At 44.2% G+C, this 19,489-nt stretch overlaps 1 protein-coding gene and 1 pseudogene across 1 annotated transcript; both read left to right on the top strand.

The window, feature by feature from the left end:
* The first annotated feature begins 2,430 nt into the window (after positions 1–2,430).
* Positions 2,431–3,784, top strand: LOC125540855 (DIBOA-glucoside dioxygenase BX6-like). Its single transcript, XM_048704394.2, has 3 exons — positions 2,431–2,957; positions 3,075–3,399; positions 3,500–3,784. Exons 1-3 carry the CDS (start codon positions 2,446–2,448, stop codon positions 3,782–3,784), a joined length of 1,122 nt encoding a protein of 373 aa, XP_048560351.2. The 5' UTR covers positions 2,431–2,445.
* A 561-nt stretch (positions 3,785–4,345) lies between these two features.
* On the top strand, positions 4,346–5,350 carry LOC147983246 (uncharacterized; annotated as a pseudogene).
* The last annotated feature ends 14,139 nt before the right edge of the window (positions 5,351–19,489 follow it).

Raw genomic sequence — 19,489 nt, 5'->3', positions numbered from 1 at the left:
ACATGCATCTTAAACGTGTTTTAAAATGTCAAAAAAATCAGAATAAAATTTCACGCATACATCTTCGCAACATGCGTGCTTGGCATAAAGTTTTGTGAAAATATCTCTTTTTTATTTTGCCTCCGTAAAAAAAACAAATTTTAGTGCTTCTAAATAGTGTTTCATGACACATTTTTTTGTCTTTTTCGCACATGCCAAACAAAAAATTGTTTTTCCATGAAACTTTATGTGCGCACATAGAATGTGAACAAGTATCGGTGATTTCTTTTTCAAACTTTTTGGGCATTTAGAAATGAGTTTCCCAAAGCTCACATTACCGCATACCTATTATCTCCAGTCTAGAAAACTTGACGTTTTGGAAAGCATGATAGCACTAATTGCAGCACAGTTTGGCTATCCAGTAAACTTTTTTTTAGAGAAAAAGGGCCTAGCCCCGGCTCATTGCATTAACAATGAAACCCAGCAGCCAAATTGATACTCTCTCCGTTTTTATTTACTCTGCATATTAGAGTTGACTGAAGTCAAATTTTGTTAAGTTTGACCAAATATATAGAAAAGAATATAAATATTTACCATAAAAAAATCTATATCATGTGAAAGTACATTCAACAATGAATCCAATGGTATTGACTTGTTATTGTATATGTTAATATTTTAGTCTATAAACTTTGTCAAAGTTTGCAAAGCTTGACTTTGACCAAAGTTAATATGCGGAGTAAATAAAAACGGAGGGAGTACTTGCATGAAAATAAAATTGACTGGAGGTGGTGTTCCTATTATTAGTTTCTGTCTGCATTGGTACGGATCAGTGATAAGACATTGAGAAACCAAATTGATACTTGCATGAAAATAAAATTTTCTGCCGCTGCTGACTATTACTCGACTTGTGTGGATCGACTAGATAGATAGTTGTTGCACGTGGTAGGCCATGAGCATCTACAGGAACATACGGCTGGAGAGATCGATCGTCTCACACTTGTCGCCTGCAAACCCCATTATCAGCCCCCCCCCCCCCCCCCCCCCCCATTCAGGTTTATTATGCCCCAAGATCAGACACCACGACAAAACCAGTAGGTTTGTGGAGAAGAAATATTTACAGGATAAACCCGATGGAGAGGGTAAAAAAAAAAAGGTCAGCATCTCCACAGTTGGAACCACTCCATCACCGCGGTCTGCTGTGGATATTCCTTGTCGGAGAGGAGGATGGGCCACGTAGGCAGTGTGCATCGAACCTTCCTAAGAGGCGTCGGATATATCCCTTCCCCACCATCCCTCGCGTACCGGGGGAAACCCTAGAACTTGTTCGGGCAACAGCGGCGTCGTCGTCGCACTCCTTCTTGAAGGTGTTGCATGGTGCACGGCGTTTCGAGATGATGGGAGCGTGGTGGTACTTCGTCGGAGGGTGCATCTCGGTTGCTGCTCTTTCTTTCTTCGTTGATCTGCCGGTGTCGGCATTTATTTCTCTTTTGTTTTCTTGTATTTTCTTTTGGGTTTATTTGTGCTGCGGCCCCAGCGAGCTGGATGTATCGAAAGTTTGCTTTATAATATAAAGCGAGCGAACCCTTTATCGGACGTAGGCAGCATGCATCGCGTGCTCAGATCTGATAGTAGTAGGACTGGCCGTGTCAATTATTAAACCTACTGTGTCTCCAGTCAAGAAAACTTGACGTTCTGGACAGCATGGTAACACTAATTGCAGCACAATATAACTGGAGGTAGCAATACAATACGTGGTGTGGGCTTTTAGGACATGGGTCTAGTCGCACCCGATTATGCAAAAAAGAAAAGTTAAAAGTAAATCAAGAAAATGTGGAACTTTTTTGCAACAAACACAGTCTAGCATAATACTCATGTTCAAGTCTTGGGATAAAATGTCGTATTGCGAGCGAAAAACAGATATGCAGCTAAAAAACCATAAATAGTAGTGTTTATATAGCAGTATATTGATTATGTTGCGTTTTCCTCGGAATACGGTGTAAATCATTTTGTCCTGAAACTCTTAACGTGAGTATTGCTACACCATATATGTTGTTAAAAAGTTCCGATTTTTTGACTATTTTTATTTTTTTCCTTTCAATTCGGGTGCGCCTAGCTAGACCGAGGTTCCGCGAGCATTTTCGTAGATTATGCTCCTGTTATTGGTTTCTGTCTGCCTTGGTACGTGCTGATTAGTGATACATTGAGAAGTCAAACTGATACTTGCGTAAAAATAAATTTTGCTGCTGCTGACTATTACACGTGTGTGGATCGACTAGATTAATAGTTCTCCATGTGGTAGCCCATGAACTACGGCTAGAGAGATCGTGGCGCACTTGAGCCAAGGCCTCCCTCAAGCTGGCACGACTATATATTTCCGGCTGGAGCAGCATCTACACTCACTCCTACACTTGCCTTGTATTGTTAATGCGTGTGGTTGCAGCAAGCGTAGAATAATTGAGATCATCGATGCCTTCCACCGAATCGGCCGCCGGCGAGGCATGGGACCGCCGGCGTGAGCTGCAGGCCTTCGACGACACCAAGGCGGGCGTCAAGGGCCTCGTTGACGCCGGGGTCACGGTCCTCCCGCCCATCTTCCGCCACTCGCCGGAGTCCCTCGAGGGCATCACGTCCTCAAACCATGACGCCGCGGCCATCCCGACCGTCGACCTATCGGCCGCACCGCGCGAGCACACGGTCGCCCTGGTGCGGCGCGCGGCCGGGACGGTGGGCTTCTTCCAGGTGGTGAACCACGGCGTGCCGGCCGAGCTCATGGCCGGCATGCTGGAGGGGGTGCGCCGGTTCAACGAGGGACCCGCCGAGGCGAAGCAGGCCATCTACAGCAGGGACCAAGCTCGCAAGGTGCGTTTCGCCTCCAACTTCGACCTCTTCTCGTCGGCGGCGGCCAACTGGCGCGACACCCTCTTCTTCCACCTCGCTCCGGACCCGGCACCTTCCCAAGACCTGCCCGAGGCTGTCAGGTAGTACTCCTACTCCATATATGGACACGTATATACACATACACGATCCATCATGCATGGGTTTCTTGTTCATGACATATAAATCGGTTTTCTGAAACCAAATAATAATAATAATAGGGACGTTGTAACGGAGTACGGCAAGGCGGTGACTAAGGTGGCGCTGTCCGTGCTGGAGCTGCTGTCGGAGTCCCTCGGCCTGAGCAGCGACCACCTGCGCGAGATGGGCTGCGCGGAGAACCTCAACGCGGTGTGCCAGTACTACCCGCCGTGCCCGGAGCCGCACCTCACTTGGGGCACCAAGAGGCACACCGACCCGGGCTTCCTCACCGTCCTCCTGCAGGACGGCATGGGCGGCCTGCAGGTGCTCGTCGACCGCAAGACCTGGGTCGATGTCCCTCCCGTGCCCGGCGCTTTCATCATCAACATCGGCGACCTTCTTCAGGCATGCATATCCACCCTCCGTCTCCATCCATTCGCTCCCTCAGCTCGTTCGCTCTAAGTTGTACTAATACATACATGTAATTGACTCTGATGATGTGCAGCTTCTCAGCAATGACCAGTTCAGGAGCGTGGAGCACCGGGTTCTGGCGAACAAGAGCAAAGACACCGCGAGGGTCTCCGTGGCGTCCTTCTTCAACACCGACATGGAGAGGTCGACGAGGCTGTATGGCCCCATCACCGATGGACACAACCCTCCGATCTACAGGAGCGTCACGGCTCGAGACTTCATCGCCACGTTTAACCGCATCGGCCTCGATGGTCGCTCGCTCGACCACTACCGGTTGGACCAGGATACTCCTACAGCTGCTGTGGAGGGGTGTGAATGAAGTGGGCATTTTCGTTTCTTTATAATTCATTTGCAATTTTGAATTTAAGCATTTCCAAATAAGGGTGTGTACTCTTTTTTTCTCAACTAAAGTGTCAGAACCGTGGAAAAAAGCCTCTCGCCCAACCAAAGTATGAGCAGCACCGCAAAAGTGAGAGACTGCTGGAAAAATGCCCTACTAGAGGCAATAATAAAGTAGTTAAGTATTATCCTATTTTAAACATTCATGATTAAGTTGGTATTTCATCCTTCCCGCAAACGTATCTCGGTCTCCCTCTCTGTCCCCACAAATTGCCACCGTCCGCATTCCAACCACTTATTGATAGGTGCGACGTTTACCTTTCGGGATGGACAACGCTCCTTCTCTCCCGAGGAGGTAAACTAGTTCTTCTCTCGGCCGTTTTAGATAGCCTCCCCACTTACTTCATGTTATGCTTCCCACTTCTCATCCAAGTTCTCGAGGCCATTGATAAACGTAGACATACCTTCTTCTGGTCTAACGACGAGGTTTGCTTCGGGGCAAAATGCCTGGTAGCTTGGGATAGGGTTTGTTCTCCTAAAGATGCAGGTGGTCTAGGTGTCAAAAACTTGCGAGCACAAATTTTTTGTCTACTACTGAAATTTGCCTATAAATTCTTACACTCTGATAACCTTCCCTGGAAGGACTAGATCCTAAACCGCTCTCCTCTTCACATTGGCCTTGGTACTAATAGTTCTTTCCTTGCAAAAACTATTTTTAAGCAACTTCAGAGCCTTAGAGAGATCTCCTACTGCACCATTGGTAATGGTCTATCCACTTTCTTCTGGTCAGATCGGTGGCTCTTGCCAGAACCGCTGGCGGTAGTCTTCCCTGCTCTCTTCTCCCACCACACAACACAAAATGCATTGGTAGCCACCATATTACAGGAAGGGATTGAGCGTGCTCTTCGTAATCGACTAACCACTATTGCTGTCGCAAAACTTGCTTCTCTTAACTCTTTGTTGCAGGATGTCACAACCTCCCAGGATCCGGACACGAGGAGGCTGCTGAATCGTGACAGCTTCACCACGCGCAGGGCCTATGCGGTCCTAAATGTGCACCTCTCCGACCCGTCGCTTGGTCTGGTTTGGGACTCGAAGGTGCCAAAGAGGGTCATGATCTTTGGATGGCTCTTTGTCTTGGACCGTCTAAACACCCGGAAAAACCTTCGCAAGAAGCGATACTTGTCCTAGATGCAGCAGCTCCGTCGAAGATAGGGAGCACCTGTTCTTCACTTGTCCGGCGGCTCGCCGAATCTAGTGTTGCACTGGCATTCGACCTCGCTTCAGTCCGATCAACGAGTTCTTTACCACAAACTTGTCGGATGCCTTGCCCACTTCGATTCGTCCCTTTGTGCTCCTCCTCATCCTCTGGAAAATCTGGGATGCGAGGAACAAAAAGGTTTACCAGGACGTAGAGATTGGTGCGAGAGGTTCTGTTTTGGCTATCCTAGATGATCTTATTCTGTGGTCTCACCGTCTTAAGACGGAAACTTTAAAGGATCATGCCGGTCTGTGGCGTGATTTTCTCTCCTCACGTAATACGTGACCTCTGTAAACTTTCCCTCTTTTTGAAATACGGAAACTTTAAAAGAAGTTTGTATTTCATACTATATATGTGCATAACTTCTTGAATCTGTGATTCTAGAGGAAAACATGTATGCATAAATGAAATGGTAGACACCATAAGGATCCCTAGTCAGGCCTCCAGATAAGCTCATGTTTGTTGATGATCAAGTTTTCCAAATCATTGACACCAGAATACCGGATGAATATTTTTGGTCACCAAATGTTATACACTAACCGGGTAATCATAAAGGTAACTTTTAGGTATTCCAAAAATTATAACATGGTGCTAGATAAGTCAAGACTAAGATTTACCCGTCGGCAACGAAGGGATAAACTCTGGACCCACTTAATCCACTCTACGCGTTCTTCATAACAACTTTAAGATTACAATGTCAATTGATAGAGCAAAACAACACCATTGTGGGAAAATACACTGGAGGTCCTGGCATGAATTAATTTCAGAAAAACTGAAATTTGGGGTTATCAAACCAAGGTGCCAATCTACTCCCGTGTGAAATTTCCTTAAAAAATACCAGAAATTGTATCCGTGGGAAAGAAATCAAACAGTTTTTCTCTCCACATAGGAATTTTTTCTCTTTTTTATGAAGAATACGTTTCCTGGTTTTTTTTCACAAAATTTCACATGAGAGTAAATTGGGCACCCAGGTTTGAAATGATAAAAAAACCAGGGTTTTTTGAAATTTTCTCGGGTTTTTTAATTTAATACTCATATAGAGGGGTACGTGGGGCACCCCTCCAAATCCTCTCCCCACTATTGTCTGAGTGTAGATGTATTAAATAGCATGCTTTATACTATTGTTTTCTCACATGCACTTAGGTACATGATAGGAGATACTGTACATGAATGAAACATACAACAATCAAACCATTTTTATCGCTCTGCAGAAGTTCAGTACATTTACATATACATGTCCACAAACTCCTTTGACTATTGGGGTGTTTGATTTATTGGAATGTGGGCGATGGTCGCCCTTATGTCATGCTATTTGCTTGCTTTGTGGCATTGTGTGTGATCCTGCTGGCTGGGCTATCCAACGCTAATTCTATGTGTTCATGCGTGTCGTTGGGGAGAAAATTGCGCAACAAAGAATTCCCTACTCCCACGTTAACTAGATTTCTCCATCCTCCCTTACCTAGGAGAGTCGTATAGGTACTGTGTCGAATCGGAGCGGTATGGAATTAGGGATAAGATTTTCCTCTCCGTCAAATGCATAATAATCCTTGGTACCAAAAATGAGAATTGCCACAAGATAGAGATTGTCAGACCTCAAACACAAGGACAGTGTACTCAAATTCTCCTTGAGGTCGATCCGCTCTGACGTTATTGGGAATTGCACGACCATGTAAAGAAAGCAGTATCCAGAAGGCTCCCTGAGAACCGGGATCCAATTAGCTATATAATACACGGCAGCCTTTTTGACCCGTTCGTCCAAATAATCAATTATGGCATCATTGTCCTGGTTTCCGAGGTTGAACTCTTCATAATACCCTGGGACGGACCAATGTTGTCTGCAGAGGGAAATAATTGGATAGCCGATTGAATAATAAGTCAATGTTTAGTGGCATACCCATCAGAAGAGGGGATCATCACAATCAGTAGTACAGCAGCAATGAAAGCCATGCCAAACTGCAATTTAGAGAAATCATCATCGTTTTTTGCTTTTCTCCAAAATCTCACAGCCACTAAATCAAAGTTATGGTTAAGGATATCATACTGGACTTATCAAGATGATAGTACCCTGAAGATAGGTAGATATATAGACTTTGCAGGTTGAGAGATTGCATTTTCCCTACATTTCATCACACGTTTCTCCAAGATGGTACCGTGTAGACATGAAAAGCATGTGATAGATCATGCATTACCAGCATGGGCAAGTTGCCATCTGATTTGATTTCATGCTGCATCTTACAAGTACTTATGGCCTTTGTAAACTTGTTCTAGGGGAGCCATACTAATGCATAGCCCTTACATGCAGTACAGGAATCTAGTGAAGTATCAATATTCACACCTTATGTAGTAAAATGCAGAAACTGGTTTTTGTTGGGGAACGTAGTAATTCAAAAAAATTCCTACGATCACGCAAGATCTATCTAGGAGATGCATAACAACGAGACGGAAGAGTGTGTCCACGTACCCTCGTAGACTGAAAGCGAAAGCGTTTAGTAACGTGATTGATGTAGTCGAACGTCTTCACGATCCAACTGATCCAAGTACCGAACGTACGGTACCTCCGTGTTCAGCACACGTTCAGCACGATGACGTCCCTCGAGCTCTTGATCCAGTAGAGGGTCAAGGGAGAGTTCCGTCAGCACGACGGAGTGGCAACAGTGTTGGTGATGTGATCCTCGCAGGGCTTCGCCTAAGCACTACGACAATATGACCGAGGTGGTAAACTATGGAGGGGGCACCGCACACGGCTGAGGAACAATTGATGTGCTTTGGGGTGCCCCCTGCCCCATATATAAAGGAGGAGAGGGAGGAGGCCGGCCCCCTAGGGGCGCGCCAAGTGTGCGGAGTCCTACTAGGACTCCCAAAACCTAGTAGGATTCCCCTTTCTTTTTCCGGAGTAGGAAAGAGGGAAGGGAGAGGGGGTAGGAAAGGGCAAGGGGGGCACCGCCCCCTCCCCTAGTCCAATTCGGACTCCATGTGGGGGCGGGGGGGGGGGCTCCTTCCTTGGCCTGCCTCCTCTTCTCCCTTATGGTTCTATAAGGCCCAATTACTTCCCCGGGGGTTCCAGTAACCCCTCAGTACTCTGGTAAAATACCCGAATCTCTCAGAACCATTTCGATGCCCGAATACAACCTTTCAATATATGAATCTTTACCTCTCGACATTCCGAGACTCCTCGTCATGTCTGTGATCTCATCTGGGACTCCGAACAAACTTCGGTCACCAAAATACATAACTCATAATACAAATCGTCATCGAACGTTAAGCGTGCGGACCCTATGGGTTCGAGAACTATGTAGACATGACCGAGACATATCTCTGGTCAATAACCAATAGTGGAACCTGGATGCTCATATTGGCTCCTACATATTCTACGAAGATCTTCATCGGTCAAACCGCATAACAACAACGTTATTCCCTTTGTCATCCGTATGTTACTTGCCCGAGATTCGATTATCGGTATCATCATACCTGGTTCAATCACGTTACCGGCAAGTCTCTTTACTCGTTCCGTAATGCATCATCCCGTAACTAACTCATTAGTGACATTGCTTGCAAGGCTTATAGTGATGTGCATTACCGAGAGGGCCCAGAGATACCTCTCCGATACACGAAGTGACAAATCCTAATCTTAATCTATGCCAACTCAACAAACACCTTCGGAGACACCTGTAGAGCATCTTTATAATCACCCAGTTACGTTGTGACATTTGATAGAACACAAGGTGTTCCTCCGGTATTCGCGAGTTGCATAATCTTATAGTCAGAGGAATATGTATAAGTCATGAAAAAACAATAGCAATAAAACTAGACGATCATAATGCTAAGCTAACAGATGGGTCTTGTCCATCACATCATTCTCTAATGATCTGATCCCGTTCATCAAATGACAACACATGTCTATGGTCAGGAAACTTGACCATCTTTGTTTAACGAGCTAGTCAAGTAGAGGCATACTAGGGACACTCTGTTTGTCTATGTATTCACACATGTACTAAGTTTCCGATTAACACAATTCTAGAATGAATAATAAATATTTATCATGATATAAGGAAATATAAATAACAACTTTATTATTGCCTCCAGGGCATATTTCCTTCAGTCTCCCACTTGCACTAGAGTCAATAATCTAGATTACATAGTAATGATTCTAACACCCATGGAGTCTTGGTGCTGATCATGTTTTGCTATGAGAGAGGCTTAGTCAACGGATCTGCAATATTCAGATCTGTATGTATCTTGCAAATCTCTATGTCTCCTCCTTGACTTGACCGCGGATGGAATTGAAGCGTCTCTTGATGTGTTTGGTTCTCTTGTGAAATCTGGATTACTTTGCCAGGGAAATTGCTCCAGTATTGTCACAAAAGATTTTTCATTGGACCCGATGCACTAGGTATTACACCTAGATCGGTTATGAACTCCTTCATACATACTCCTTCATTTGCTGCTTCCGAAGCAGCTATGTATTCCGCTTCACACGTAGATCCCGTCACGACGCTCTTCTTGGAACTGCACCAACTTACAGCTCCACCATTCAATATAAATACGTTTCTGGTTTTTGACTTAGAGTCATCCGGATCAGTGTCAATGCTTGCATCGACGTAACCATTTACGACAAGCTCTTTGTCACCTCCATAAACGAGAAACATATCCTTAGTCCTTTTAAGGTATTTCAGGATGTTTTTGACCGTTGTCCTGTGATCCACTCCTGGATTACTTTGGTACCTCCCTGCTAAACTTATAACAAGGCACACATCAGGTCTGATACACAGCATTGCATACATGATAGAACCTATGGCTGAGGCATAGGGAATGACCTTCATTTTCTCTCTATCTTCTACAATGGTCAGGCATTGAGTCTGACTCAACTTCACACCTTGTAACACAGGCAAGAACCCTTTCTTTGACTGATCCATTTTGAACTTCTTCAAAACTTTATCAAGGTATGTGCTTTGTGAAAGTCCAATTAAGCGTCTTGATCTATCTCTATAGATCTTGATGCCCAATATATAAGTAGCTTCACCGAGGTCTTTCATTGAAAAATTCTTATTCAAGTATCCTTTTATGCTATCCAGAAATTCTGTATTATTTCCAATCAACAATATGTCATCCACATATAATATCAGAAATGCTACAGAGCTCCCACTCACTTTCTTGTAAATATGGGTTTCTCCAAAAGTCTGTATAAAACCATATGCTTTGATCACACTATCAATTCCAAGTTCGAGAGGCTTGCACCAGTCCATAAATGTATCGCTGGAGCTTGCACACTTTGTTAGCACCTTTAGGATTGACAAAACCTCCTGGTTGTATTATATACAACTCTTCTTTAATATATCCATTAAGGAATGCAGTTTTGACATCCATTTGCCAAATTTCATAATCATAAAATGCGGCAATTGATAACATGATTCGGACAGACTTAAGCATCACTATGGGTGAGAAGGTCTCATCATAGTCAACTCCTTGAACTTGTCGAAAACCTTTCGCAACAAGTCAAACTTTGTAGACAGTAACATTACCGTCAGCGTCAGTCTTCTTCTTGAAGATCCATTTATTCTCTATGCTTTGCCGATCATCGGGCAAGTCAACCAAAGTCTACACCTTGTTCTCATACATGGATCCCTCAAGCCATTTCACGGAATCTGGGCTCATCATCGCTTCCTCATAGTTCGTAGGTTCGTCATGCTCAAGTAACATGACCTTCAGAACAGGATTACTGTACCACTCTGGTGCGGATCATACTCTGGTTGACCTACGAGGTTCGGTAGCAACTTGATCTGAAGTTTCATGATCATCATCATTAGCTTCCTCACTAATTGGTGTAGGAATCACTCGAACTGATTTCTGTGATGAACTACTTTCCAATTTGGGAGAAGGTACAATTACCTCATCAAGTTCTACTTTCCTCCCACTCACTTATTTCGAGAGAAACTCCTTCTCTAGAAAGGATCCCTTCTTAGCAACGAATATCTTGCCTTCGGATCTGTGATAGAAGGTGTACCCAATAGTCTCGTTTGGGTATCCTATGAAGACACATTTCTCTGATTTGAGTTCTAGCTTATCAGGTTGAAGCTTTTTTCCATAAGCATCGTAGCCCCAAACTTTAAGAAACGACAGCTTAGGTTTCTTGCTAAACCACAGTTCATATGGTGTCATCTCAACGGATTTAGATGGTGTCCTATTTAACGTGAATGCAGCAGTCTCTAAAGCATAACCCCAAAATGATAGCGGTAAATCGGTAAGAGACATCATAGATCGCACCATATCTAATAAAGTACGGTTACGACATTCGAACACACCATTACGCTGTGGTGTTCCAGGTGGCGTGAGTTGTGAAACTATTCCACACTATTTCAAATGAAGACCAAACTCATAACTCAAATATTCACCTCCACGATCAGATCGTAGAAACTTTATTTTCTTGTTACGATGATTTTCCAGTTCACTTTGAAATTCTTTGAACTTTTCAAATGTTTCACACTTATATTTCATTAAGTACATATACCCATATCTGATCAAATCATCTGTGAAGGTCAGAAAATAACGATACCCGCCGCGAGCCTCAACACTCATCGGACCGCATACATCAGTATGTATTATTTCCAATAAGTCAGTTGCTCGCTCCATTGTTCCGGAGGACGGAGTCTTAGTCATCTTGCCCATGAGGCATGGTTCGCAAGCATCAAGTGATTCATAATCAAGTGATTCCAAAAGCCCATGAGCATGGAGTTTCTTCATGCGCTTTACACCAATATGACCTAAACGGCAGTGCCACAAATAAGTTGCACTATCATTATTATCTTTGCATCTTTTGGCTTCAATATTATGAATATGTGTATCACTACAATCGAGATTCAACAAAAATAGATCACTCATCAAGGGTGCATGACCATAAAAGATATTACTCATATAAATAGAACAACCATTATTTCTGATTTAAATGAATAACCATCTTGCATTAAACAAGATTCAGATATAAAGTTCATGCTCAACGCTGGCACCAAATAATAATTATTTAGGTCTAAAACTAATCCTGGCGGTAGATGTAGAGGTAGCATGCCGACAGCGATCACATCGACTTTGGAACCATTTCCCACGCGCATCGTCACATCGTCCTTAGCCAATCTTCGCTTAATTCGTAGCCCCTGTTTTGAGTTGCAAATATGAGCAACAGAACCAGTATCAAATACCCTGGCGCTACTACGAGCATTAGTAAGGTACACATAAATAACATGTATATCAAATATACCTTTCACTTTGCCATCCTTCTTATCCGCCAAATACTTGAGGCAATTCCACTTCCAATGACCAGTCCCTTTGCAGTAGAAGCACTCAGTCTCAGACTTAGGTCCAGACTTGGGCTTCTTCCCTTGAGCAACAACTGGCTTGCTGTTCTTTTGAAGTTCCCCTTCTTCCCTTTACCTTTTTTCTTGAAACTAGTGGTCTTGTGTCGTGGAATTGTCACGGCAGATGTCCTAGTGTGAGGACTTAGTCGTAGAGCCATCGCGATGAGGTTAGCTTAGAGGGGTTAATCAGGACAAAGGACATGAGGAGTTATACTGGTTTGGCCCCTTACGATCAAGGTAAAAGCCTAGTCCAGTTTGTAGATGGTATTGCTAGGGTTTTGATGAGCAGGGAGCGAATACGCTTGACCTGGCTCTCGATCTCTTGCTTCTTGTCCTATAAGCCGCCGCTAGGTCGTCCCCTTGTATACACGGGTTGACGCCCTGCAGGCTACAGAGTCCCGGACGACTTATACAACGTATCCGGCTCGGTGACCTTTCTTACATGCCTTATAATACAAGTTTACATACATGGCGGTTTACATCCATGGGCCTTAAACCGCCTTCGGTTCTGGGCCCTCTATCAAACCTATCTATGAACCGCCATATGATCTTGGGCTTCATTGTGATGAAACGTCATAGGGATGACCCGGCCTCTCCTGGGTGGGTCATACCTAATAGTTATATCCATGGGCCTTAAACCGCCTTCTTGAAGCTCCCCTTCTTCCCATTGCCCTTTTTCTTGAAACTAGTGGTCTTGTTCACCATCAACACTTGATGCTCCTTCTTGATTTCTACCTATGCAGCCTTTAGCATCGCGAAGAGCTCAGGAATTGTCTTTTCCATCCCTTGCATATTATAGTTCATCATGAAGCCTTTATAGCTTGGTGGTAGTGATTGAAGAACTCTGTCCATGACACTATTATCAGGAAGATTAACTCCCAGCTGAGTCAAGTGGTTGTGGTACCCAGACATTTTGAGTATGTGTTCACTAACATAACTATTCTCCTCTGTTTTGCAGCTATAGAACTTGTTGGAGACTTCATATCTCTCAACTCGGGCATTTGCTTGAAATATTAACTTCAACTCCTGGAACATCTCATATGCTCCATGGCATTCAAAACGTCTTTGAAGTCCCGATTCTAAACCGTAAAGCATTTGCTTTGCTCTGCCAGACGTTCATAACGTTCGGAGTTGCTCCTGCAGCGGGTCTTGCACCTAGCGGTGCTTCCAGGACGTAATTCTTCTGTGCAACAATGAGGATAATGCTCAAATCACGGACCCAGTTCGTGTAGTTGCTACCATCATCTTTCAACTTAGTTTTATCTAGGAACGCATTAAAATTCAAAGGAATAGTAGCACGGGCCATTTATCTACAACAACATAGACATGCAAAAACTATCAGGTACTAAGTTCATGATAAATTAAAGTTCAATTAATCATATTACTTAAGAACTCCCACTAAGATAGACATCCCTCTAGTCATCTAAATGATCACATGATCCATATCAACTAAACCATGTCCGATCATCACGTGAGATGGAGTAGTTTTCAATGGTGAACATCACTATGTTGATCATATCTACTATATGATTCACGTTCAATCTTTCGGTCTCAGTGTTCTGAGGCCATATCTGCATATGCTAGGCTTGTCAAGTTTAACTCGAGTGTTCTGCATGTGCAAAACTGGCTTGCACCCGTTGTATGTGAACGTAGAGCTTATCACACCTGATCATCACGTGGTGTCTCCGCACGACGAACTGTGGCAACGGTGCATACTCAGAGAGAACACTTATTCCTTGAAATTTAGTGAGGGATCATCTTATAATGCTACCGCCGTACTAAGCAAAATAAGATGCATAAAAGATAAACATCACATGCAATCAAAATATGTGACGTGATATTGCCATCATCATCTTGTGCCTTTGATCTCCATCTCCAAAGCACCTTCATGATCTCCAGCGTCACCGGCTTGACACCTTGATCTCCATCGTAGCATCGTTTTCATCGCGCCAACTATTGCTTCTATGACTATCGCTACCGCTTAATGATGAAGTAAAGCAATTACATGGCGATTGCATTTCATACAATAAAGCGACAACCATAAGACTCCTGTCAGTTGCCGATAACTTTTACAAAACATGATCATCTTATACAACAATTTTTATCTCATCACGTCTTGACCATATCACATCACAACATGCCCTGCAAAAACAAGTTACCCGTCCTCTACTTTGTTGTTGCAAGTTTTACATGGCTGCTACGGGCTTTTAGCAAGAACCGTTCTTACCAACGCATTAAAACCACAACGATTTTTCGTCAAGTGTGTTGTTTTAACCTTCAACAAGGACCGGCCGTAGTCAAACTCGATTCAACTAAAATTAGAGAAACAGACACCCGCCAGCCACCTGTGTGCGAAGCACGTCAGTAGAACCAGTCTCATGAAAGCGGTCATGTAATGTCGGTCTGGGCCGCTTCATCCAGCAATACCGCCCAAAGTAAGATGTTGGTGGTAAGCAGTATGACTATTATCGCCCATAATTCTTTGTGTTCTACTCGTGCATATATCATCCACGCATAGACCTAGCTCTGATGCCACTGTTGGGAACGTAGTAATTCAAAAAAATTCCTACGATCACGCAAGATCTATCTAGGAGATGCATAGCAACGAGATGGGAGAGTGTGTCCACGTACCCTCGTAGACCGAAAACGGAAGCGTTTAGTAACGCGGTTGATGTAGTCGAACATCTTCACGATCCAACCGATCCAAGTACCGAACGAACGACACTTCCTTGTTCACCACACGTTCAGCACGATGACGTCCCTCGAGCTCTTGATCCAGTAAAGGGTCGAGGGAGAATTCCGTCAGCATGATGGTGTGGTGACGGTGTTGCTTATGTGATCCGCGCAGGGCTTCGCCTAAGCACTACGACAATATGACTGATGTGGTAAACTGTGGAGGGGGGCACCGCACACGGCTGAGGAACAATTGATGTGCTTTGGGATGCCCCCTGCCCCCGTATATAAAGGAGGAGAGGGAGGAGCCCGGCCCCCTAGGGGCGCGCCAAGTGTGGGGAGTCCTAGTAGGATTTCCCTTTCCTTTTCCGGAGTAGGAAAGAGGGAAAGGGAGAGGGAGTAGGAAAGGGCAAGGGGAGCGCCGCCCCTCCCCTAGTCCAATTTGGACTCCATGAGGGGGGGGGGCTCCTCCCTTGGCCTGCCTCCTCTTCTCCCTTATGGTCAAATAAGGCCCAATTACTTCCCCAGGAGGTTCCGGTAACCCCTCGCTACTCCGGTAAAATACTTGAATCACTCGGAACAATTCCGATGCCCGAATATAACCTTCCAATATATGAATCTTTACCTCTCTATCATTCCGAGACTCCTTGTCATGTCCGTGATCTCTTCTGGGACTCCGAACAAACTTTGGTCACCAAAACACATAACTCATAATGCAAATAGTCATTGAACGTTAAGCGTGCGGACCCTACGGGTTCGAGAACTATGTAGACATGACCGAGACATATCTCCGGTCAATAACCAATAGCGGAACCTGGATGCTCATATTGGCTCCTACATATTCTACGAAGATCTTTATCGGTCAAACCGCATAACAACATACGTTATTCGCTTTGTCATCGGTATATTACTTGCCCAAGCTTCGATCATCGGTATCATCATACCTAGTTCAATCTCGTTACCGGCAAGTCTCTTTACTCGTTCCGTAATGCATCATCCCGTAACTAACTCATTAGTGACATTGCTTGCAAGTCTTATAGTGATGTGCATTGCCGAGAGGGCCCAGAGATACCTCTCCGATACACAGAGTAACAAATCCTAATCTTGATCTATGCCAACTCAACAAACACTTTCGGAGACACCTGTAGAGCATCTTTATAATCATCCAGTTACATTGTGACGTTTGATAGCACACAAGGTGTTCCTCCGGTATTCAGGAGTCGCATAATCTTATAGTCAGAGGAATATGTATAAGTCATGAAAAAAGTAATAGCAATAAAACTAGATGATCATAATGCTAAGCTAACGGATGGGTCTTGTCCATCACATAATTCTCTAATAATGTGATCCCGTTCATCAAATGACAACACATGTCTATGGTCAGGAAACTTAACCATTTTTGATTAACGAGCAAGTCAAGTAGAGGCATACTAGGGACATTCTGTTTGTCTATGTATTCACACATGTACTAAGTTTCCGGTTAATACAATTCTAGCATGAATAATAAACGTTTATCATGATATAAGGAAATATAAATAACAACTTTATTATTGCCTCTAAGGCATATTTCCTTCAGTTTTTGCATGCCAGTTACATATGGATGGGTGCAAATCATGCAGACTGAATTGCTAACACCCACAACTTATTCATGGTAAACGACACCGCCATGCATCAAACATCACATGATAGTTGTCATATCAATATTGTTGTATTTATCTTATGATAGAAAAGAGATAATGATAATCAGATTTCAGCAGCTCACCATGTGCAATTCTTCCTGGCAGAATACGTACTACGCATTAAGCATCATTTGAAAAACAAGTACTGGATGAGTAGGAATGTTATATAAATACATAAAAGGTTGGACAAACAACCACTAAGCAAGCCATCAAAAACATATACAGTTTCTCCTTTCCGCTTTCTCTGCACCTTTCAAAAAAACAATTCTCACTAAATTACTACAATACCTAAGAGTGACATTGTGACGTCCCGACTTAATCGTGCACTATTCATACTCGCAAATATGCACGATCAAAATTAGAGACTCATAGGAAGATATCACAACACAACTCTAGACACAAATTAAAGTGATACAAGCTTTATATTACAAGCTAGGGGTCTCGAGGGCTCGAATACATAAGCTCGAATACAAACAAGTCAGCGAAAACAACAATATCTAAGTACAGACATAAGGCAAACAAGTCTGCCTTAAGAAGGCTAGCACCAACAACATATGGATCAATAAGGCGCAGGCCTCCTGCCTGGGAGCCTCTTAACTACTCCGGGTCGTCAGCGGCCTCCACGTAGTACTAGGCTCCGTCGTGGTAGTAGTAGTGGTCGGCGGGATCAGCTGGCTCCTGGGCTCCGTCATCTGATCGCAACAATCAGGTATAGGGGAAAGAGGTAGCAAAGCAACTGTAAGTACTCGCAAGACTTACACCAGACCTATGCTAAGTATGCATCGGTATCAAAGAATGGTGTTATATCTTTGGACTGAACTGCAGAAATGCCAGAATAGAGGGGAAGGCCTAGCCTATCCATGAGTAACATCTTGAAGCATTAGAAGAGTGCAGATTAGCATAACATAAGTATTAAGTTTAATGTAGTAACGCCCAGAGATCCTTCCTCGACTCCCTGCAAGAAAGCGATTCCGGAGCCATCGTATCCATTTAGTGCCTCCAGTATCCAGTTCTAGTTGTATAGATCGGGACACAACTCCGAGCATTCGTTACCATAAACACGACTATTCGAATAGATTAACTTCCCTACACGGGTGCACAAACTTACCCAACACGCTCGATTAACTTCGGCCAAACACATTTTCCTGGGTCATGCCCGACCTCAGCTGATCGACACACCTAGTCCTACGTAGACTCAACAGAGAGGCCAACACATCGGTCTATATCCTAATCGCGAAGGGGTCATGGGCCAATCGTCCTTTGCTATCCGGCGCATGGCGAGGACGACCGGGATCAGTCCTGGCTAACTCTATACAAAGCAGGTGCTTATGCGGACCACCTGGATGCGTGCCGCTAAACCGCTGACGACAATTAGCTTTCGAAAGAATCGTATGACGCAAAGTACTCATACTTATTCCTATGTGGTGGTCAGTGCCAAAAGGCCGGAGGTCTACTCGGATCACATATCTAAACCGTTAGTGTCTTGGGAGCACGCGGGAGACGATCAATGATCCACGATCTGTGGTCCCGTCGCCCTGTCTCTGCACATCGATCATGTTGATCGAGTCGTCGTGACGAAGCGAAGGCAACAGGGACAAGGTGAGGGGTCACTGATGGATCACTAACCAACTTATACTAAGCATATAGGATAACAGGTAAGGTAACAATAACATGTTACGAAATTAGGCTATGCATCAGGATAGGTACAAGTAAAGAACAATAGAAAAATCTAATGCAAGCATGAGAGAGAAGGAATGGGCGATATAGGAATAATCAAGGGGGGTTTGCTTACCTGGAAGCTCTGCTGAAAAAGGACTGGTCGTCAGGCAAGTAGTCGTACCCGGGAGCAACATCGGTCTCGGGGTCTACCGGAGAGAAGAGAGGGAAGAAACAGTACAAAGCAAACAAAAGTAGCACAATGCACGACAAGGTGATATGATGTGCTAGGGGTGACCTAATGTAATGCTACGCGGTATAGGTGGAGCAGGAAAATATCCGGAAATATTTTCCCAGCTCCAGGCATTTATTGGTCTGTCGAACCGGAGGGGAACGTTCCATGTTTGCTGTGATGGGGGCATGTGACAGGTATGTGGATGGCATATTCGAGTTCGTCTTATTTTTCTGATCAATTTTTACATATAAATTATTTACATGCGATTATTTTATATGAATAAATAATTTATTTGACTTTATTTTAAATTTGAAATTAGCTTTGATTTTTATCAAGTGGCAATTTGGCTTAGTTAAACTTGATGGCATGGCACCATTGGTGTGAGGTCGGTGTAGTATGACACTGGGGCGTTACAGACATGAATTCTGGAGATCATGCACCTTTTTGGATAGGCCACCGGACTGTGGATGAACCCTGAAAAGTCAACGGTTGCCCCCATCCATTGCCAAGAAATCGACCTCGACCATATCCTGGAGGCCTTCGCTGGAGCAAGAGTTGCCTTCCCGATCACATACCTTGGTCTTCCAATCACCTTAGGTAGGCTCAGAAAGGTGCAGCTGCAATTTGTCTACGACAGAATTAGGGCAAAGTTGGCTAGCTGGAAGGGCAGACTGATGAACATAGCCGGCAGGCATGCGCTCGTGCGCTCAGTGCTCACAGCTATGCTTATCTATGCGCTCACCGCAATCCAGGTAAACGCAAGCTTCCTCAAGGACATAGATAAAATCTGCAGAAAGTTCCTATGGGCTCAAGAAGAAAACCTTACGGGGGGCAA

The sequence above is a fragment of the Triticum urartu genome, chromosome 2A, assembly GCF_056163025.1.
Source record: "Triticum urartu cultivar PI428250 chromosome 2A, HENAU_Tu73, whole genome shotgun sequence".
Lineage (NCBI taxonomy): Eukaryota > Viridiplantae > Streptophyta > Magnoliopsida > Poales > Poaceae > Triticum > Triticum urartu.
The sequence above is the reverse complement of the archived record's forward strand: the minus strand, read 5'-3'. Positions and strand labels throughout refer to the sequence as shown.